The sequence below is a fragment of the Lepisma saccharinum genome, chromosome 3 (genome assembly GCF_977018435.1).
Source record: "Lepisma saccharinum chromosome 3, izLepSacc3.1, whole genome shotgun sequence".
Classification (NCBI taxonomy): Eukaryota; Metazoa; Arthropoda; class Insecta; order Zygentoma; family Lepismatidae; genus Lepisma; species Lepisma saccharinum.
The window spans coordinates 54,584,775-54,608,282 of NC_139231.1; the positions used below are offsets into that span (position 1 = coordinate 54,584,775).

A 23,508-nucleotide genomic window follows, 5' to 3' on the forward strand; every position below is an offset into this window, starting at 1 on the left:
ACTCCACGGCACCGCAAGAATTCTATACTTATGCTACTATGTATTTCTATTTCTAACAAAACAATGTGTTACATATATATATAAATATAAAGATAATACAATAAATTCAAATCTTAATAAAGTTACTAATAAATGCTTATGCCGAGAACCGGAACACAAAAATTTAATAAATAAAATAATTAATATAAATAATATTACCACCATAAGTTTTCATAGTTTAAGAGAAACAGTGGTCTTGTAAATCACTGGGTTTTGAGTAATTGCTATAATAGCTTTTTTTTTATTTCCTCAGTTTCCAATTTGGTTCTTGTGTAGTACTGTTATGTTGTTCCCCATGTACGTTTGATTGTTTTCGACCTATGCATGTATTCTGCAAATATGGGTTTAGTTTTTTGTCTGTCATTGCAAGGTTAAGCTATCTTCCTATGTTGACATGAACTTTTTTCTTGTTCTTTCAAACAGTTTTCTGATTCATGATCTACATCGAATTTAGTCATATTAAATAGGTTCTCGTAATTGATGTTCCATCTGAATAATGAGAATAATAATGTGTTTTTTTTCCCCAGGTATTGGGCTGTTGTCCCTATTCCACATGGTACTAATGGCTTTCATGCAACATGTCCATTTTGTGCTACACCTCTCAGTGGTGATCCTGGCTACGTTCGCCTTATATTTCAAGATAATGTAGACTGAAAAGGCAGAGTGTGGAAGTGGTGCAAGAGCACAGACCTTGAGTGTTTATTACATGCGTAGTGCAAGCAACAGTTAACCTCTTAAGTGGTGGAATATGTGTTGGTATGTGTGTGCGTGCACCGAGTTGGTTTTAGTCCAGTATTTATATACTGAGGGTGTTCATGAAAAAGACAGATTCAGAGTTAGTTTTTAAGGTCACGAAAACCTTTTTCCTTATCTTTATAAAGAGTCAACAATAGTTTCTCCCTCCATGCATGCATTGTTTTATATGTAATATCAATTTTTTAAAAAATACCACCAAGCAAAGTGCACTTCTACTTCTTAGACTGAGCAATGGTGGACTGGAATGTTTTTTGTGCAACGAATTTGGTGGTATAATTGGACGAGTGGCAGAAATACTTTTTTGTTTCTCAATATCCACGCTTTTGAGTAAGTGACAAGTATACAAGAAAAAAGGTTAATATTTTCATCTTTTAGTATTAATTTTTGATGAAAACATACTTATTCATATCAAATTTTAAAATAGAAATAGTGCTTCCTCCCCTTAAAAATGGGAGTTGAAATTAATATCTACATATTTACATTTTCTTCTCTCCTGATAATCTAGAACCAGTGGTTCTTGCTTTTCACTGATGAGTCACTTGGATGTCAACACTGGAACTTCTGATTCCACATTTTCTCATTCCAAAGTTGGAGTTCTATGCAGTTAGATTGAAAATCTATAGAATAGTGTCTAAATATCTTCTCCATCTTTGCATCCAATTTTGATCGGAATATATGTATGTTTCACCTGACTCATTCTTGTTCATAGGTGTCTTCTTTTCATGGACCTTAGTCATCCTCTGTGTGTGCTTACACTCTCGTAAGGGGTGTACAGGAATGGTGGATTTATTAAAGCCAACTTAAGTTCCATTGTGTAAGTTTCATGAAAGGAAACTTCTCTACTTCAAGTCTCTTGTTATTTTTTAAAAAGTATACTAAGTGAGGTTCTCTCAGGTTATCAAAGGGAATTGTGGAAATAAAGCTTTCCAAAGCTGACATTGGTCTGATATTTTTCGTATCATGAAAACAGCTTTATAAAAGTTGCATCATCACTGTCACATTTCATCGTGTGAGGGATGTAACTGCAATTTATCAAATTTACGGAGAGAGGAAATGATGTATTCTTAGGAATATGTCTGACTTAAAAAGGGTCTGTGAATTGGAGTTGTGACTCTGCCTTACTGTTAAGGGTTAGAAGTGGAGATACGTCGATCTGACTTCAAACAGAGCCCTTTTGAGGAGTTTATTTAAACAAAACCAAAAACTGCATTTTTGGAGCTTCCCCTGGTTCTCATATGATTCAGAAACTCGAGGCCTGCCCTTCATAATCTTCAGGTGACGTTCAATAAAGTTTTTAGCTGCACCCCTGAAAAAAACATAGAATTGAGGTTTCACTGTTGTTTTTACATGTGTACATTTCATAGTGTGGAATGGTCAAATAATCTGTACATACAATTAACTCCTTTGTAAAACTGGTTCTATCATACATCTATGGTTCTGACATCATTAGTAATCAACTGTGAAAGCATGCATATAGGTAAAAAATGCACTCTGTAGGAAATGTTTCATAAGGAGAAATTGCTGAACATAATCTATTGCTTATTGATAAAGTTATGTGGAACCTCGAGCTTGTTTGCCATATTTCATCACTGAACATATAGTACAAATGCAATTTTAGCAAAATTGCAAAATTATTAGTTAGACATGTTCAACATTCAGTTCATTATTAAACAATCTGGTCAATAGAAACGTAATCTGGACCAATGAAACTATCAGTTACTGTTGTGGGTATTTCATAATCTATGTCCTGATTAAGGCAAAAGTCTATTTTTATTTATTACTGCATGGCCTCTCTCTCCCATATAATATTCACAGGTAAGGTTAACAACATTAACCATGTAAACATTGATATTTTAAACTTTTCGCCTTTTATACAAATGTGGCATTCATTATTATTACACAGGTATTGTGTTCTTTGGTCTTTGTTACCAACATTTGTCCACACTAAAGGGACGAAGTGACTAATACTGGCTGTTGTATAAACAGGCAAAATGCAAGGAAAGGTACTCTTAATGTGAGTCTTATCATTATATTTGATATAACATGAACATCCAAGGTGGATCAGAGTAACTCCATATTGGAATTAAACTTAAAAATTGACTGCATGTCTTTACACACAATACGTACTGTGCAGTTGGCTTAGTTTCCAATAAATGCTTGTGTGGAAACATTAAACTTATGGAAGTCTAGACCATTCTTATTCTCTGTACAGTACAAAATGCTTATCTTTTGTACATGTTTTGAGAACAGAGGAAAAGGGATATCTCAACGTTGGGACTTAGTCCTTTTTCTGCAACTTTTCCAGGGACGGTGTCTTGAGTTATACAATACGTGTCTCAAAATTGTTCAGAGGTCCATGCTTTGCATGTATAAAACATAAACTGTCCTTCACACTTTGCTGAGAGTAAACTTTTGAACACTTCATCATATGATACAGTCACATCAGTATCTTGAATGCTACAAATTTAATTTAGTTTCTTGAAGTATATTTGGTTAACAGAAAAACTTTTTATGGTTCTGTTACTTGACACTGTAGGGACTTTAATGGCTAACAATGTCTTTTCCCTAGAAATTACACACTCTTATCAATGGCAAATTATAGAATTGACCCATATAAACAATATCAATACTTAAGTTTGGAGCTGTGGTAGTCTAGTCGGTAGGGCATATGATTGCCATGCAGTGGGGTGGGTCATCTAAAGTCGGAATTTTTCCGGCCTTGTTCCCACACATCTCTGAAAGGTCGTTGGTTGATGCAACGCTATGAGATTAGTTTTGAAATGTCCTTGACCCAACTAGTGCCCATGGGCAGACGAAGTAGGCTATTTTTTTAATGTTGACACAAAGAATGGGAAAATGAAGCAGACAAACTTGAAACTAACAATTACATGAAAATTACTCCCAATGTATGCAAATTATATGCACGTTAAGCCAAAATATGCACGTTAAGCTAAAATATGCACTAACATCCCAAACATGCATTGTATGCACTATAAAACTTTACCAGAGTAATCCACATCAAGTGAAATGGATAATCTGTTGAGAGCATATGAATTTTCTTTAAGGGAAAAACATGCAAATATGCAAAAATCTGCCTCCTACGGATCACATCACCTCAAAAATGGGCAAGATCATGAATGTGTAGAGCCCTACCCCCACATCCCATAAATGTGCCTTCATGGCATAGTGCTATATGCATGGGAACGTTACCTGGTAGTTTGGTTCACACTTCTTAACATTTGTTTTCTGTTAAATCCTGATGAACCTTAGTAAAAGGTAAAATATTAGGGTGAATAATTCTTTGTTGACAAGAATGAATTAACAACATGAGCCTTTCTTCAGTACATATTGAAATTGCATGAAACTTTAGCCATGAGAAGGTTGGAGAATTACAAATTCTGTTCCTTACAGTAACATATCCATCGGTTACAAATAGAGTTTTAACATGTAATTAACTATACTCGAAAATATTGCCATCCGTATATGAACGGATCTGCATTATAAGTATTATTATCAAAATGGGATACTACATTACTCCAATCTATGGTATGTAGTTGTCTGAATGAAACATTCATTTCATAAATCAAATAGTAGAGATTTATCGTAATAGGAGGATTCAATTCCTATATTTGTAAACAGAATTCACATTCTTCTACATTGTGAAATCTTACATTAGGTTCATTGAGAGTTGACCATGATACATGCAATGCAAAGGGAGAGACAGATTTATGTATTATCAGATGCACCATTTTGTCTTCCTCATACAACACAACTAACAGTTGCTTTTCATGAGTAATGAACAAATTTATGGTCTGTGAAAATGTATGTATATATAAATACAGTGGAACCTCAATTGTATGTTTTTCTTCATTTTAAGTTTCACTTTGGATCCTTGAAAAACATAAAATGTTATTCTTCATATATAGACCTACATTTGATACAAACGGAGTGTTTACATATTTAAACATGTTTAGTTTTTTCATGGTGGGTGTGGTAAACATGGTTTTGATATTGCACAAGTGATGTTTTGAATTTCTGTGTTGTTAATTGAATTATTTTTGCCTATTATTTTCAAAGAATCGGTGTGTTCATGAACAGAGATTTTGGCAACTGGGACGGAGATGGTAGTGCATCACTGCTTTATTTATTTCTAGATGTTTGTATTTCAATTTTCTCTCATCTGGCAGCACTGGTGTTTTTTTTTTGTCTTTCATCATCTGCTGTGCTGTGTGCTGGCTAGCAGTTCTGGTTTCCGTCATCTGGAAGCATTGTAGGGTGGTGATTGACAGGTTGGACTGTCTTCTGCTGCGTTGTGTTGCTTAGTGCAGTGTGGTTCATGCTCCTTGGGCAGGAGGGACTGGGTTGTACAGGAGGACCACATTTTTTCTTGCCGTCTGGGATTTTTTTAAATACAGGGTGCCAGGTTGGGTGTGTGTGTCCATTGTCTAAGTTTAGCTTTGGTTTTTGCTGGATGATAGCATGTGTTTCATTATATTTTCCATGAGGGGGCCAATTGGGGTAACTAGGAATGTGGAGTGGTTTGTGGCAATGTAGTGGTGCGAGAGGCCTGATCTTGAGAAATTTTAGATGGTCATCAGTAAAACAAAAAAATCCTCTTGTAGTTTGTGCATACAAAACATTTGACGAGTTACAGCTTGTCTAGCAATGCTACTTTAACTGTAGCCAAGTTACATTAAAAAGAAAATAATTTTCCAGCCTATATCTGTTAGTTTTTCCATGAGGCAGAAGGTTTTTGGCAAGTTTAGGCAAGAAACATTGATCAAAACATAACAATATTTTTTATACTGCTTGAGATACTATGCAAGGTTTTCTCAATTGGGAATTGGTATCCTGGTTCACCATTTCTACTTTACAGCTCCTTTTGTTTAGAATTACAGAACCTCCCTCCTCATGACATGAACCCAAGAATACAGCAGTTGGTAGCAAGTGTTCCAATAAATATTAAACTAATGCATCAATCCTAGAATTTGGGAAGCCTGAAATGAACCAGTATAAAAGGAGGTGAGATATGGGATAGCATAAACTAGTCATTACTATACTGATGCTGTGTAAATGAAAGTAGCACCGAAAATGGATGACAAAGGTCCTCAAAATTCTGTCTCCCCCAACCTCTGAAATTTTGACCATTGTGGAAAGTAGGAAGTTTTCTCCTTGAACTTTTGTATTTAAGTATAAATAGGTGTGATTAATAATGGAGAGGAGCTGAAATATAGTGTAAGATAAAGGTGTTTTTTTTTTTGCAAAAGTGAATCAGGAGTAATATATTTAACTTTCAATATAAAAGGTTGAAGTGAATGGTTATACACTTAAGAGGTTAAGTGATTGATACAAAACTACATGAGCAAAAGTCTGAATTAAAACAATTAGTCCCCCCCGTCTTCGATGTGGACTCGCACAGTTATAAGTACCTTATAGTTTTTGTGTGTTAAGTGGTTGCAGTAATACAGTGCTGAAACATTGAAAAAGTGATGCATCTGAAAAGTCTGTCTAGTGCACAGAGAATAAAAAAACACTATTATGTATAAAGAGCCATTATAATTAAAAAAAAATATTTATTCTAAAGTCAATAGTAGTGTTACGTTAGCACAAGTTCAGACTGAGACGATTGTAACCGAGGTGATTATGGCAAAATTCTGTTTGCTACCAAACAGGTCTCAACAATAAACTGCAATTTGTCATGTTGCACATGTCTTATGTGATGTGCCTCTGTTAAAAATCTATAGAATAACCCTTTTTTTTTTTTAAAAAAAAAAAGGGGGAGGAGGATGTTGGGAATTGTGTACTGTACTGAATTTGGTAAGTAGTGTTCTCATTATTTACTTTGTTTTTCCATTCTCATTCACAGTTGGCAATCCTTTATTTGAGGTTAAAATTATTTTTATTTCCTTCAGATTTTTATATACATATATATCTGTATATATAATATAAATAGTTGTGTGTGGTGCATGTATAAAGATATGATCGGAATGTGTATGTATGATATTACATACAATCGGTAGTAACTTTTTGATGACGAGATAGAAAACATACAAATAAGTCGATTGGTTTTCAAACAACCATGTTTTATTGCATAACCCAATGGTAGGATATGTCTTTATCACTGGGGTACAGCTACATGGATTTCCCCTGCTTGTAGGAAGTCATTTTGGTTCTTTAATAAGAAAATTCTATTTATAAATTGTAAAACTGCAAAGAATTTTGTCGAGCTGATCAGAGTAAGTTGAAGACGGACTAGCAAATTTGAATGCTTAGAATTAAGCACTGACTGAGTGATGAATGTTGTATGTTTATTTCAGCATAGGTTTTGTACCTCAAGTTAATGCACCCACAAAAATGATTATCTTAATTTTTTTCTGCCTGTTTGCCTTAATTTTAATTTCCTAGCATGTGAAAACATTTAATCTCACTTTTGTTGCAGCTATCTTAAATATGAGTTCATGATAAATGAAATGATACAGTTGGGAAGTAGAACACGTTCTCTCTGTGGGATAACATTTAAAAGGTTGTAAAAAAACAATAGCATTCTTTGATATAAGCGAATAGTATAAATTATTGTGCATTAGGAACTTGGAATATGTAATGAAGTTTGAGGGATTGTGTACAATAGATGTGATAAATAACTGCAGGGCATACGTGACAAGTTTTTATGAATGTTTATTTGGCTAATGTGCAGGTTGAAAGTTAGTATTCTTATGTCAGGGTCCGAATGAAAGCCTCAGCAAGGATATAAAGTTGATATTGATATTAAAAATGAAATTGCACTTTTTACTATGCATATTGACAGTGTGTGATATGTATTGACATTGAAGAAAGGAAATGTGACACCATTGCTGTTCTCATCTTGAGGCACATTAAGGGAGATTTCACACCAAAGTTACAGGTGACAAGTGGCAGGCAACATGAAGGTTACACACCAAGGTCATAAATAACAACTTGGATAAAGCAAGGAGCTTCCACGCTAGAGGCTCTAATGCTGCTTTCAAGTGGTAACTCTTTCAAATGTAAACAGTCATTCTGTAGCTAGTTTCATTTCCACGTTTTTGCCGATTGTCTCATTAATTTCAAAGGATCTCTCCCTTCACTGACATGACACAGGTTGCTTCATGAACACACTTTCTGCATACTGCGACCTGTGTTATTGAAGGCGGTGGTCCTTAGAAATTAATCAGATTACAGCAAAAGCAGCAACTCCAAAATATGAAGTTTTACATACACAACACAACACTTTTAACTGTGTTTACCTTGCCAAGCAGTCATGCCCTAAATGTACAGAACATTGTCCCTTTACATGATACTGGAGATTAATTCAATCAAATAGCTGTGCCAACAGAAGTAAAATTTAAAAATGAATAAATTCTGAAACATTGCACAGGTAAATGCTTCATTATAAAATCAAATTAAGAGGTTCAAAGTATTGAAAAATACCAGTCAGTTGGGCCTCTCTTCTAAAATAATTATATAAATGTGCAGTTCAAATGACACACGACTCCTGTAGCATGTTGTGTCATGCCAGTACAAAATGTTGCATTGCTTCATAGGTTTGGTTTGATGTCAAGCGACATGCCATCTGTTGCTTATGTGTAAAAAGTCCCTTATCACATAAATACATAGGAACCCCGTAGACATGCATAAATAATTGGATTGAAGCAGTTTACATGGAAAAGTGGGAATAGATTGTAAAAAATAAACGATAATGGTTTAAGCTAATTATTAAGCATTATCCATGAGAGTATTAATGATCTTATGAAGGTTTTATTATTAAGAAATCTGGAAATTTACCACTTACCATTTGTTTTTTGACATATAATGAAATGTACACCGTTTATTTCTATTTGTCTGTCTCCTGAATTCTTTGTATTGCTGGGATGGTGACTAGTGTTTAGCATGTGCAACAACACAACAATCTGTAGTTTTTATTCATGAAAAGATTTGCACCATTTCTTTTCATAGTGCCATGGTTTTGTTTGTAATGCACTATTGACAGCAAACTGTATAATTGGCCCAAATCTTTATGCATTAACTCTTTCTACATTTAAAATGTTTGAAAATACAATAGATAGTGATAGATTTTCATTATATTGATACAGGTAAAGTTAAAATAATATATTTCTAAAAGAAATGCTGCATTATGAGTCATGATTAAGATTAATTGTGATGAAATTAAAGTAACATGTTATAGGTTTCACATATAGCTAGATAAAAATTCCAAGCTTTCCATTGCAACATATGAGTGATATAAAAGGTAATTTCATAACATCTCTCGTGGAAATTTGAAAACCTAGTACCATATTAATGTGGCAACTAATTTGAACTGCATGCTGCAATACTGGAAACCAGCCAGATGGCCAAAAACCTGCTACAGAAGCTCGATCCAGCCTGCCCGCTGATCCTACTGATCACAATAAATCAAAGACTGGTTGTTTTGCTTTCTTTTCCTAATATTTGAAAAGTCATATCATCCATATAAAAGTTCCCACGAGTGCATAATTTAACTGTGCAATATTAGTTTTTTTTTACTTATTTACATGACCTTTTATTGACTTAATTGGAAATCCATATTTTCTGAAGCATTAACCACCAACCCCATAGAAAAATATTTTGAAAATTTGGTTAGAGTATTTAAAATTTTATTCAAGAATATAATAATTTATCTGTGCTTTTCTCTGCTTAACTTATTTGTATATATTTCTCACAGTATTGTACACAGGATACCTGCAGCAAAGCTGACTTATTTTACTTAGTGTTTGCTTCAAATATTACATTTACTTTTGAAAGTTTCGTAAAGCAAGACTTAGGTTGCCTGCACAGAATTATTTGGATAATTAGGTACAATATGTGGGATATAAATTACCTTAAGTTCATAAAAGGCTCCTGTTAGCAGGGTATTGACATTTAGAAAGGGATAATTGATAGTTACGATTTAAGCAGTTTTGTATTAATGTAGAATTGAAAAAAAAATTAACCCAATGCACGTAGAAGTATTTTGAAAAAAGTGCTTTTTTGAAAGAAATGTGTAGAAATTCTTGAAATTTAAAGATATCTGCAATTATGTACATTTAAGGCTGTGAAAAAATTGTTTGCATATCAAGAACTGCGTTACATATTTGCATAAAAAGCATACTTATGTTATTTTATAGTGCTTTTTGTAGAGAAAGGGAGAGGGGTATCATATATAGAGATAAACTCAACATAGAATGCAAGACATTATAATTGATGTGTAGCCAGTGGCCAAGTAAAAATGTCAGAACCACGTGAATCTGGTTTAATGGTAACTTAACCAGTGCTTCACAAACTGAAACAGGATATGCATAGACTGCTCATAACGTCCACCAAACAGCTGAATGGCTGAGCTTCTTGTATTACTTTTCCCCAATAACTGAAGTTAAAATATGTACAGCTCAATTTGCTGCATTGTGACCTTGTCATCTTGTAGCACCCACTGTCCATTTGCCAGTTCAATAAAATTTCACAACTGAAAATTTACTCAGTAGTAGCAAGGGTATTTTTTTCCCTGGAGAAAAGCAGGCAAAGGGCAGAGAGAGAATGTAAGAAAATAGTTACTATACCCTAAATTTTGTGAAGCACGTTAGTTTTATGTAAAGGAGAGAATATTGTGGAAATGTACTATACAGTATTTATTCTTTGTTCATCTTGATGAACAATTACCAAGAAATTGCGCAAGTAATGGTGTGTGTGTGTGGGGGGGGCATGTATATATTTCATGCAAGAAGCAAGGCCGTAGATGTGCTTGATTTACGAGCACATATTTATAGTGTAGTTTTGCCAAAAGCATTTTACACTGGGAACTTTTTTTTTCTTTACATGGTACTTTCAGAATGTGGTTACTGCATTTTGTTTCACCTGTTGCAATTGTTTTTTGTGTGCGTATTATTCCAACAAGAAAAATGAATGTGCATTGTTACAAGAACACAGATACCGAAAGACACAGAAGGTGCAAATGTGAGGTGTTTCTTGTCTTCCTTTAAATGTTTTATCGTTCCAGTGCTCTGTATTGATCAGTGTTCAGTGCAGCATTTTTATTTAGTTACTATCATTTTGCTTCTCTTCTTTTAACCCAAAATTTGTTCCTTTGTGTGTTTCCTTTAGTGTGTGTAGAAAATGTATCTGATGCAAAAATGGTGCTGCAGCAATTAGAGGTTTCATTCCATTCAGCTCAAAGTTTGGTTGCACCCCCTGACTTTGAAAGAAAATATGCCATAAAAAGAAATGTATGATAATACCTGTATATGACAATGAATCAATTTTACTTTTATCTTATTATTATTATTTTTGTAAGTTATGTTTGTTGGATATATGTATTGAGATCATATTTCAATAAACCACTGCTTTTTACCTTTTCTTTGTTTTTACACATGTTTTGTCTATTATATTGTTAGGAAAAGTCCTAGGTCATTTTATGTTCTCCACACTTGCATCTGTATCATGTATCCATCTCATGGTTTGAATTGTGATCATGATCGGCAGTGTGTGTGTGTATGTGCTGCAGATAGTTGCAGAGATAATTTTATCTGAACTCTCATTCATAAAGGAGAGAGGGGTGTTGAAGTGCATCATGCAGTAATGCCCTCCAGCTGACCAGTTTGTTCTTCACTGCCCCTACCAAACAAGCTAAACTAGATACTGGGTGTACATACAAAGGCATTCATATAATTTTTATTTTACAAAACTTTCTTTCACATACTAAGTCTGGGAACCAGCTCCCCAATTTTCTCGTAATGGTGGGTGCCCATCGATCCCATAAACTGGCTGAAATTTCAGAAGAAAAGTTATGCTTACCCCCAGGAGACTCGAACAAGCACACATCCTGTAGTGGGTACAAATGAGTGGGAAAAAAGGAAGCGCATTTCAACCTGGGTCTAAATCAGCACAATTAAAACGTTAGAAAAAGAAGTGCATGTTGATTTAATACAGTAAAATAAAATTTCATCCAATTATTAGATTTTCCTGATATGTTTATTCAAGACATTAACAATGGTAGAGCATTTTTAAAAATATATTTTCCCATAACTTCAGTTATCAATAATCTTGTACCATTACAAATTGAAGGATCTATTAATAACAATTATTAATTACCTACATGGAGAGAAAATGGCACATCCCAATAGATTACCATAAATGAATAAACCATTACCATTATTTTTCTTCCCTATCATCCTATGATTCACTAACAGGTGAAACAACTCAAAAGCACAACAAAAATGTATGCCTGACACAATAATTTGTACTGACATGAAACTTGGGAAACTAGACACACATTTTAATGAAATGTAGATGTGGCTATAGGTACTCTCTATTTCTGTCTGAGAAATGCCAAATATTTATCTGAATGGTGCAGGTACTTTGTTGTAAACTGTTAGAAGTGGAAGCTATTTTACATTTTTATTGTGACCAAGGTGAAAAACTTACATTTTACTTCATTGAGACCATGGATATTGTATGTATAATGCAAGCGAGTGTACAATTCAGAAAGTAAAATAGAGGTTCCACTGTATATGCTATTACTGACAGTGTACTTAATACTAAATTATCAGCAAGTGACGCACAGTATAGGCATACCTTGTACAGAGTGGCCCGAAAAAAAAGGTATTAAGTTGTCAGTATTTTGGGGCCACCCTGTATATTTTTCATGTTGCTGCTTGACAGCAGAAACTTGTTAAGTTTATGGTCTACTAAGATGTATATTAAGATACAAAATAACAAAATTGTGTGTTAAGGTGAAACGTGCTCAATAGTACGGAAAAAATATGTAAAATATTAATGTATTATGCAACATCCTCACCCCAAAATGACCGAAAGCTTAGGTCATCAAACATAGGCATGTTGGAAAAAATTCTTGAACCTTTCCTGGTGGCAAATAATGAAGAGATATTGTCTCAAGATATCATAACTGGCCTGGCTCATATCTCTGCATAGAAATCTGAAAATTACCGATAAAGGAATAGTTTGTTAAAGGCTAAACATGCAGTTCCAGTCTTCTTAGTTATTTATGCCACTCTTGACTAATCATGACTACGAAGTAAATATCAGTATACCTACTTGAATAGATACAACAAGCATTAACTTATGAGAATTGAAACTCTTAACTGTTGCTCAACAAATGCATATCGTTACAAAAAACAGATTTATTACATTGTGAGTGATATGTAAAAGAGGAGAGGAGTATTTCATAAAGGATCGGGTGTAAAACATGGTAAGTCGCATTTTGGTCATTTTAGTTACAAAGTGCATTGTGTAGTCCATCGTAAATGGAGGCGAATCGTACTCAGTGTTTCGTTTTGTCAACAGATGTCAGAGCTAGATGTGTTGTAAGTTATGGTAAGTAGCAAAGATTGCGGCGAAACTGCAGTTATTGAGATGCAATGTGTCTCAGAAAGTTCCAGAGTATTGAGGCCACAGCGAAGATGAGAACATATTAGAAAGTGTCAATGATTCACACAAAGACCCAGATTATATACCACTGAAAAAGAATGAGGAGAATGAAGAGGTTACCAATGCAAATGTGAGTAAAACTGTGCATTGCCACGTACATTCTATTTCATGTAAAACATGGAATCTACTATAGATACTATTCTTTACATGCAGCAGTGCTCATAATGGGAGTTTCGGAAAAAAAATTTACTCATACCTGGATGTGAACTGCAATCTATTAGAGAATCATATACTTTTCTTCTACTAGATATAAATAACAGTCACATAGAAATTAGTTTGATTTTCAATTGGGTATGCACATTTAAGGCTACTTTAAGATACCATGCTTTACACTTGAGGAATATGTGATATCTGAATTGCATCAATTATTATGAACTGTTTAGTTTTCTTATGAAATATTTTTCATAAATCTGTAATGCGCATTTTAAAAGTTGACATTTATGGTGGACATAATTACCTATTTGTAATTTAATTAACTTTCATATTTATGATATTTGTGATTGATGAAAGCAAATTATTTTATTGTTGATATTGCAAATATGCATTCTTGGTTCGAAATTATAACTATTTTAACCAATGAGAGCTAAATTTCAGTGAAAACTATTAATAACATAAGCCCTATGTAGCTACAAGGATATAATTGTTGTCTTCATTGATTTGCTTCATTTTACTTCACTTTTTCTGCCACTTTTAGCTAATTTGCAAAAATTGGGATGAGTAATGATATGATGAAATTGATGGACACACAAACACCCAGGCCAGGATTTGAACCTGGGACCCCTGGGTAACTACTCCGCCACAGGGCCGGCAATGGTTGTTTTGAAGATGAGAGATCAAAACCTTGTACATAAATTGCTTCTTGAATCACACAAAAATCTAATATTGCCATTGTATGCAATTTGGATAGTCTATGTAACACATTGTTCCAACAGAGGCTTGTAAATCGCATTCTGCTTGACATGCTGGGATAATAAGTAAAGCCTCTTGTGTGTGTGTGTGTGTGAGGTAGATATGTGAAACTGAAAAACTGCTCATTATTCACAACCATTCAGAACTTATTTTTGTTTAAGTACTAACGTAATAGGAAAAAAAGAAATATACTTTTCTAATGGTGTTTATTTCAGTCATAGACATAGGAAAACAAAAACTTGTTGCGTGTAAAGCATGGTAACTATAACAATTCCTTGAACAACCCTCAAACAAATTGCATGTAGCACCACAGAAAAAAAAAAAATTAATCGGATGAAATATAATGTTTGTATGATAGTAAACATACAAGTGAATCACATTTGCTGTAAATAGTTTAGAAATTTATTTTAATTTATAACTCAGATTTCTTTGAAACATCAACTTTCAATATCTCGAAGGGAGTGCATTTTGTCACTTACCATGTTTTACACCAGAGCCCCCTCACTTAATATTTAGAACTTTTGAAGACTGGTTTCAATGGCTTTTGACTTACAGAAAGAAATTATAATATGGTGTTGGACATACCAACAATTTAAATATAAAGAACCTTTGCTCTTAACTTACCTGAAATATAATCTCAAATATTATTAACTTTAATATATGCAATGATTGTATTATTTTTAAAAGTCTTGCTAATATTTTTAGAAAAGTTTATTGTTGCCCTACACTTTTCAGTGGAATTTGAGAATAGTCTGATTAAAATATGAATCAAATAACTCCAAAGTTGGATACCTCATTACTAGTGCCCGGGACTTTGTCCTATAAAACTGTAAAATATGTATGTAATTATGTCATATAAATTGGAAAATATGTCATGAAAAATTACAAATATGTCAGAAAAATTCAGAAATATTCCCAGTAAAACCAAAAATATGCACAACAGTACTCTCAAATTTCTCCCATACCCGATAGAGTAGAGTTGGGGCTGTAATTTACAGAATGTTATTTTTAAGTTTGCCTTTTTCGCTTTTCACAAAAATCAGTCAAAGAAATGAGAACGAAATTTCTTTACTTCCTGTGCAACAATGAGAGAGAACATTTTTCCTCAATAATGTTTGCATAGCTATCAATTGTCGGGGGGGATAAAAAAAAGTGGGGTATTATTGTTCTGTACTAAGAAAAGATGGCACTTTTCTTCAACCTCAATTTCCATATCCTGCCATCGACAATATGAACTATCCATTGTGCTAAAGCTACGAAGAAAAAATTATGAAATAACCGATTATGTGCAAGAGAATTACAAAATTATACAGAAATATGTCTTATTACAACAAAATTGACGATATGTTGTAAAAACGCGAAATTGGTGAAATATGTCAAATTGTGCTTTGTGAAGTTTGTCTATTTCGGCTGCTTTTCGTCAGATATGTAAAGATCTCACACCAATATTAGATCTAAAGCCAAATGTAAAATATGTTATAACATAAAGTCCCGGGCTCTACTCATTACAGTTAACATACAAATATTATATTACAGTGCTTTTTTGTTGGGGCATGGTGCTGATCACATAACCTCCAAAAAAAATATACAAAATCCAGAATGTATGGCCCTACCTTCACATTCCCCTTTCATGACATGAACAACTTTACCTTACAGTACATTTCTGAACCAGATAAGCACAAATATATGAAGTTCATGTTATATAAAGACAAAATGGACTATATTGCAATCTGTGACACTCATTCCTTGTCACCTGAAAATTGTTACAGTATTTGGTGTCCCTAATTGATAATGAGATCTTAAAAAAATAATATCTTCACCCCTTACAATAACATTTCACTGAAAAATTATACCCATGCTGAGAGGTGTAAAAATCATCAGCACATCCAAAAACAATATAGAATAACAAAAATTAATGACTTCCAAATATGAGTACAAAGTTAACGTAACATTAATTACTTCCTGTCTCATTACATCAACAAACAAAACAAAACATATAATAAAAACATTTCATAAGCAAAAATACATTGATAAATATTGTTTTGTATACTACAGATGTAATTATATACAATTATATACCTGTGATTCTAACATGTAATTCTAAAATGTAATAAAAGTATCACAGAGATGTATTTTTTTTACCTCTTCACATGATAATTAACAAAATATGAAACATACATTTGGCACTATTCAAATAGAACTCGAACTATGACTATTTGCTACGTAATAACTGCAGAATGAGTTTCTGCTAGCCTTTCCATTCTTGAAACAAAAATATTGAGCAATTCATCTGGGTCATGCTGAAATGCAAGAGAAACAATGTTAAATATTACTGTACTCAAATCATTAAAATTTTGTAGGAGCAGTTTAACTAATTGCTCCATTTTTTGAGTTATTACTGGCACTTCTGTTATGGACTTTGTGTATGCAACTTCTATAATACATTGTATTTAAAACAGTGTGACAAGAGTTTAAGGAAATGTCTAATCATTTATTCCCTACAGTCAGGGTGGATAAAAATCACGATTTCTATTTAAAAAATAATATTTCATGATTTTATTTTTTTAAATTGATTTTTTTATTAAAAGAAAAACACTTGAAATTGCTCATGTTCTTTGGCACCGTACCTACATACAGGTATATATTTTTTTTATAGCAGCTTTTAATGGTAAATAACCGTATTTGACGGCATATAAGATGCACCCCATTTTCCATACACATTTCTTATGGAAAATCTTTATCACTGGATTTATAATTAATTTACAGTATTTCAAATATATACTAATATGTAGGTCTACTTTTTTTTAACTTACCTAATCTAACTAGGAAAGAATACATTTTAATCAACTTTCTCACACACCACAAGAAAATCGTCTAACTCAAAACAGAGAAAATTTTCAGAAATGAATGTACTCAAAATCTGAGTATCAGCGTGTAAGACGCACCCTGTTTTTCAGACCTATTTTTAAAGGAAAAAAGTGCATCTTATACACCAGCAAATACGGTACATGTGTATGAATATACATTCTTCTGGTACTGTATATATGAACCTACTACGGAAATGTTTGTTGAGTGTGTTAATCAAACTAAATTTCAGTAACTTTTTTGCAGTGAAAATAAAGCATTCTGGATGTACTATATAATTGCAACTTAAATAATTTTTAATCTTTGTAGCTGAATTTTGGCAATTTTTGGTCATGTTTATTTACAGCTTAATGATAATGACACTATTTATGGTTTAAAATTATTACTATTTTGTACATTATTCTAAACAAAACTTTTACTATTTTTGCCAATAAAATAATTTAATTTAAAATGAAGATAAATTGAAGCATATTTATAGTTTACATATTACAAGCTTCACCCCATCAGTACATTTATTTTGTTCCCATTCTTAAATCCTAATAAACACAATTAACATTTACAGTCCCGATCGGTCATATGCTGACCGATGGAACAGAACAGTTTTTCGTCGCCTTGCAACCCTGTTCACTTTCGATGCTCATATCTCCAAGTGACTGGAACTTGAAACCATGTTTCAATATGCATCGACAATGATGCTGGTGCTCTTCAGCTCCCTAATGATGTCAGCAGCAGCTGCTAAATTTACACCTCCTCTTTGTCGGTGCAGTAAAAGAGGCATCGAATGACAAAGCTCACAGAAGTGAGTTGGCGCAGTTGTAAATGCTTGGTTACAATGGTTGTTTACAATCTCATGCCTTGCAGGAAAGGGACGTAGAGGAAATCGTTTGTCTAATGTTTTCCTTCTCAACATGGCGAAGCAGTTCATGGTCGGAGGGGGAGGGGGCATTGTTGTCAAAAGTGTTTGCGGCCATAACTTTTCAGCAGGTGAAATAGACTTTGCACAATGCTTGCTTCAGGAGACAACCACTCCTCTTTCGGAAAGAAAATGAAAAAAGGGGGAGGGGAGTAAGAGAGAGGATCGGGGCTAAAAATAAATTGTGTAATTTTTCCAGCTGACTGTCCCTTTTATTTTTAAAAGGACACTTCATTTCAGTTCACAGAGGCGTTGCAGTAATGTTGTGTGCATAGTTATTGCATGTTTGCGAGTGGAGTGAGATATTTTTTCATGTTTTGATCATCATGGGAGTGTAGTGAGAGGTATTTTTTACTCTTTTTGTGTGTGTGTGTGTGATCTGTGAATATGAGTTTGACTATACAGCTAGAGGATTTGGAGCGGGAGGTAAACAATATACTAGACGGTTTTGACAGAAATGGGGGAATTGGAAAGCGACGAGGCGTTGCGGGAAATTGTACGCGATAGGGTTGAACGTGTTAGTGACTCGAGTGGAAATCAATCAAGCGATTCAGAGGATGAAGAATTTCTTCCCGAGACATGGCAGCGGCCAGGGGTGGGCAGTGTGGGGCCTACAGTCCCACAGTTTCAAGGCAATCCAGGACAGAAGTTCGTAACATCTCAGCCAACTCCACTCCGCTGGATGTTTTTAGACTGTATTTTGATGAACAAATTATGGAACGTTTGACATCTGAAAGTAACAGATATTATGAGCAATATTTATCAACAAACCCAGGTGTCACCCGTCAGCAGGAAATTTCCACGGGAGATATGCTTGTTTTCCTTGCAATTTGTTTGTCAATGGGGCCCAACAAAAAAGACAAACTAAGAAATTACTGGGAGCAGAACGACATCCACAGAAATGATTGGTACCCGGCACAAATGTCCAAAAACAGGTTTTTCCATATTCTTCATTTCCTTCATTTTGCTAACAATGATGAGGCCAAAAACCCTACTGACCTTAAGTATGACCGACTGTACGAAATTAGGAAGTTGTTCGACATGCTCAATGCTCGCTATAGTAAGTTGTACAGTCCAACTGAGCATCTTTCTGTGCTGTTTAAAGGCCATGTCATCTTCAATCAATACATCCCCAAAAAACACAAGCGATTTGGCATAAAACTATAAATATTGCTGATTCTCTTGGTTATGTTATTGATATGGAGGTGTATCTTTGTAAGAATCGCGACCTAATTACAAACAATATGACTGTGAGTGAGGCACTTGTCGTCGCAATGTGCAGGAAAATAGAAGGAATTGGCCATAAGCTTTTTATGGACAACTACTACTCTTCTCCTGCATTGTATGACGAACTTGCCTTGCGACAAATAAGATGATGTGGGACTGTCAACCCAAGACGACGGTGAATGCTTGACCACTTTCTCAAGACTGACCTTCGACCCAGACATGGTGGCCTACATGTTCGGGTGCGGGGGGAATTGACAGCACTATGTTGGACAGACAAAAGACAGGTATATATGTCCTTTCCAACATACACAACCCTCCTGTTGAAGGACAGTTTGTGGATGCAGATGGTAATCCCCTAAAGCCACAAATTATTGCTGATTTCAACAAGCATACAAGCATATGGGGTACGTGGATAAGACTGACAGAATGGCTTACACCTATGCCACCAGCAGATGGACACGGAAGTGGACAAATAAACTCGTGAATGAATTCTTGCTGCTAAAATCACGTCAGATGGACCATTACACATTTCGCCGGTCTCTGATTGTGGATCTTGCAGCCGCAGGGCAGGCAACTTCACACGGGCCCGCAAGGCCCCCACCCTCACTCAGCTTACCTGGTCCTTCAAGGCCTCACATGAGTAGGGTTACCAGATCGCTGTAAGGGAATTGTAGGACATGCTGTCCCAAAATGTAGGACATTAAGTCAAAATGTAGGACACAAAACATAAATAATACAGATTTCTATAGAGCACGTTAGAAAGTAGTTGAAAAATTACACTTTTCAGTTTTAAAAAAATGAATTCTTAATGAATTTTTAAATGCAAAATTTCAAGACTTGCAATAATACTAATCAATGCACCTCTTGCTACATGATTTAAGTGGTACTTCTCTGAGGAGTCATTTTTTTACCAAAATTTCAGGTTTAGTCAAACTATATTTATGTTAGAGTGTACAGTCAAACTCTTTGAAATTATAGGGACCAGTAACAGACATTGTACAGACTTTATGAAAAAATAATTTCTCTCGGTAGTCTGTTGGGCTGATGGTAATAAAAGTATTCTCTGAACATTTGAATTATGACCTGTAATGTTAAACAAATATTCAGCAATTACAGTTATTTAAAATTCGAGAAGTTTAAAGTTCGAGAAGTTTCATCTTGGGTAGTCTTTAGTTCAATAACAGGGTGTCTACCAAAATAACACATCCAGAATTCTTGACTTTTTCTGGACTTTTTCCCGTCTTTCTTAACGTTTATTTATCCGACCCCTACTTAGGTAAAATTGGAAATTAGTAATTAAGAAAATAAATATTTATTTATAGAAAACCCTACCAAAGGGCTAGTTAAGATGAAAACTGAAGCTGAATTTAAGAAGAGAATTAGATCTCCTTTCTCGTATTAATGCATCCTGAACTGTGTTTGGCAGACTAGCGAGGCTTTGGTGTCTGGACTCACTGCCAGTATAATCTTATGTGGGGCTTGTGTCGATTGTCCCTATATGTTTGTGACTGTCCCTTAATCCATCTTATGTTACTACCATTTATCTTCATCTTCGCGATTAGCCAAAAGGAAAGAAAAAAAGTTAAGTAAAATAAACTAAATCAACCAATCAGTCATTATGATAGCAAAAATTCTTGACCACAAGAATAATTTATTGCCTTTGTATTGACTTGACATATTTGTTGATTTCTTTACTTTTTCTTGACTACCATGACTTTCTTGATTGGTAGACACCCTGAATAACTTTGTTCTCTATACCCCTGCTTTACAATCAAATTATATTGAATATTGAATAAGAATGGGCAACACCTTGTTCCATCAGTATAAACCCTAAGGCAAGAAATTCTGCTCAGGCATTGAACAGTTACGTTATGAGAAAGTGGTTCCAAAACTTTGTTCATTAAGTGCGTCCGTTTTCCCGTTTGTTTAATAGCAGGACAAACTTTTTTCTTTTTGGGCAATGACTGAATCAAAATAAATTTCACCATTGAGTTTGGTAGCACAGTCCATAGACTTGTGACTTGCATGACTTTTTTTCGGTTATCTACTTTCCTAATTAATATTATGTGACGCTCAAAATGTAGGCCATTTATGATATTTTTCAAATTCCTCCCGGATGCCGGACATAAGGCTAAAATGTAGGACATGTCCGGGAAAATCCGGATGTCTGGTAACCCTACTCATGAGTGATAAGAACAAAGTTCGGAGGAGCTGTGTGGTGTGCTACAAGAACACTAAAATGGAGAAGAAAACCTACTTGGTGCCCTCGGTGCAACAAACATATGCATCTAGGACACTGTTACCGGGTGCACCTCAACTTAAACTTATCAGGACAACATACAGAGACAGGGGAGAGATGGTGCACATTCAGTTTCAGCCTTCAGTAAGTTTTTATTTTTACTTCTAATTTCGTGTATGTGTATTTGAATTCCTGTCTTTTTTTTAAAAAAAAAATTGTGTGTGTTGAAAATAACTCATGCACATGTTTTCTTTCAATTTTTCTTCGGATGGCAAAAGGCATTAGAAACAACATAAATATTGAATTATAATGTAGACATGTTGTTGCAAATAGGACATACAGGGAGGTTATTTCAGTCGTTCACCGCCAGAGTGACGGCCGTTCCGCGGACTCTTCATGCAACAGGTCCCGGCAAATTGCATTCAGGAAGTCCGTAACAGAAACCGCTTGTTTTGTAATGTTTCCACTTTTCACAATTACAGTTACAATTACAATTGAAATAAGCACGTACCTTGTCGCAAGGATGCTGGAAAAGGTGCCCTCCCAAATACAAATATTTCTGGCACCTTATTTCTGACATCTAATCTTAGATTAGTCATCGCTACTTTATTCTCAGTTGTCGCGACAGCGCCTGCAGCTTATCGGGGGTTGGGTGAGTTGTCAGCCGCGAGAGGGCGCTTCATACTGCACGTGTCGGCAGTGATGCCAACCGTAGGGACATGTCCCTACGCATAGGGACTTTTCACTAAATTTCGCCCGCGTAGGAACGTAGGGACAGATTTTGCCAAATGAGGGAAAACGTAGGTACTTTTTTCAATCTTGGTAAATTACATTTTATGAATTAGTTTATCTGGATACTTTAGCGAGGAGGAGAAAAAAGAACTAACTAACAGATCTCCATCAGAATTTTGGAACATGTTATCGGTTACCAAAAACTTTCAAGGCAAGTTCCTTTTTGAAAACATTTCCACTCTCGCGAAAATAGTGCTAACATTGCCGCATTCTAACGCGGAAACGGAAAGAATATTTTCAATGTTAAGTGATACAAAAACAAAAAAGGGAAATAAAATGGGACCAAAATTGTTAAAGAATGCAGGAAATACAGCATCACCAACCAACATCTATCTCTTCACAGCAGCAGCATGTATGACTTCAAATAACATAATCAACAGTAAACGACTCAACGTTATTCATTAGGGGTGTGCTGGATTCTTTACTTTAAAAAGTCGTTAATTCTCGACGTTTTCTGCCTTGTAAGTTTCTGGAACTTATCGAAAGTTGTAAGTTTTTATTCTAGAAATGCAAAAACAATCACTTAAAGTGAAAATGACTTGTAAAATTCGAGATTTCCAGTGCTTCGGGAAATTTCGAACATTTCCCGTCCAGAAAATTTTCCGACTTGGTCGGGAAATTGCAAATTTTTCAGTCCCGAATGTCGGGATTTAAAAAAATTACCGTCCCGATCCCGTCCCGACCCAAAAAATTCTGTCCAGCACACCCCTATTATTCATTAAGGCAAGAATTTACAATACCGGACCCTTCTGTAATTTCTATGCTACGTCTTATACTCACGAAATAATTATTCGTGATTATTTATCTCAAGTTAACATGTTGGGGTGAGGGGGAAAAAATGTTCATTAACGTGTAGAAGTTGTAAAATAAGCTTTTCAATTCTCGCAATGATTCTCCGTATACAAGTATGGTAGCCATATTTGTTGATATGAACAAATTAAAATTAGTTACGCTGTCTACAGCGTTGCCACACTGTTGATTTCATACTTGGAGAGCATGGATCGTGTAAGAATGGCGGAAGAGAACAGTAAAAAAGTTGTTAATGTTGTACAGATTGTTAGGTGGAGTGTGCAGGAGGATGGCTGTGGGCTAATTAATAAACTTATAGATTTCAGTATATTGCCCAAAGAACGTGCTTACATGTGACAGCGACAATCACGATGTAGAAGAACTGATTTGATTACAGGTAAATTTGGCAACAGTACATCAATCATAAAATTGCAGGATACGAAAATGGCGTCTTCGATGATGAACGTTTGCCGTTAAAGTGCTACGAAAATAAGATTTTTTATCGGTT

The 23,508-nt window shown here is 34.7% G+C and overlaps 2 protein-coding genes across 4 annotated transcripts in view; one reads left to right on the forward strand and one right to left on the reverse strand.

The window, feature by feature from the left end:
• Positions 1 to 11,174, forward strand: part of Pli (E3 ubiquitin-protein ligase pellino) — a 147,658-nt gene extending 136,484 nt beyond the window's left edge. For all 3 annotated transcript variants that reach the window (XM_083118569.1, XM_083118568.1, XM_083118570.1), the window contains exon 10: positions 567 to 11,174. In XM_083118569.1, coding sequence (XP_082974695.1) covers positions 567 to 693 — 127 coding nt within the window. In that variant the 3' untranslated portion in view covers positions 694 to 11,174. The remainder of the gene's footprint in view (positions 1 to 566) is intronic.
• A 607-nt stretch (positions 11,175 to 11,781) lies between these two features.
• Positions 11,782 to 23,508, reverse strand: part of LOC145985050 (KICSTOR complex protein kaptin-like) — a 67,007-nt gene continuing 55,280 nt past the window's right edge. Inside the window, exon 10 of the mRNA XM_083118571.1 lies at positions 11,782 to 16,475. Coding sequence (XP_082974697.1) covers positions 16,395 to 16,475 — 81 coding nt within the window. The 3' untranslated portion in view covers positions 11,782 to 16,394. The remainder of the gene's footprint in view (positions 16,476 to 23,508) is intronic.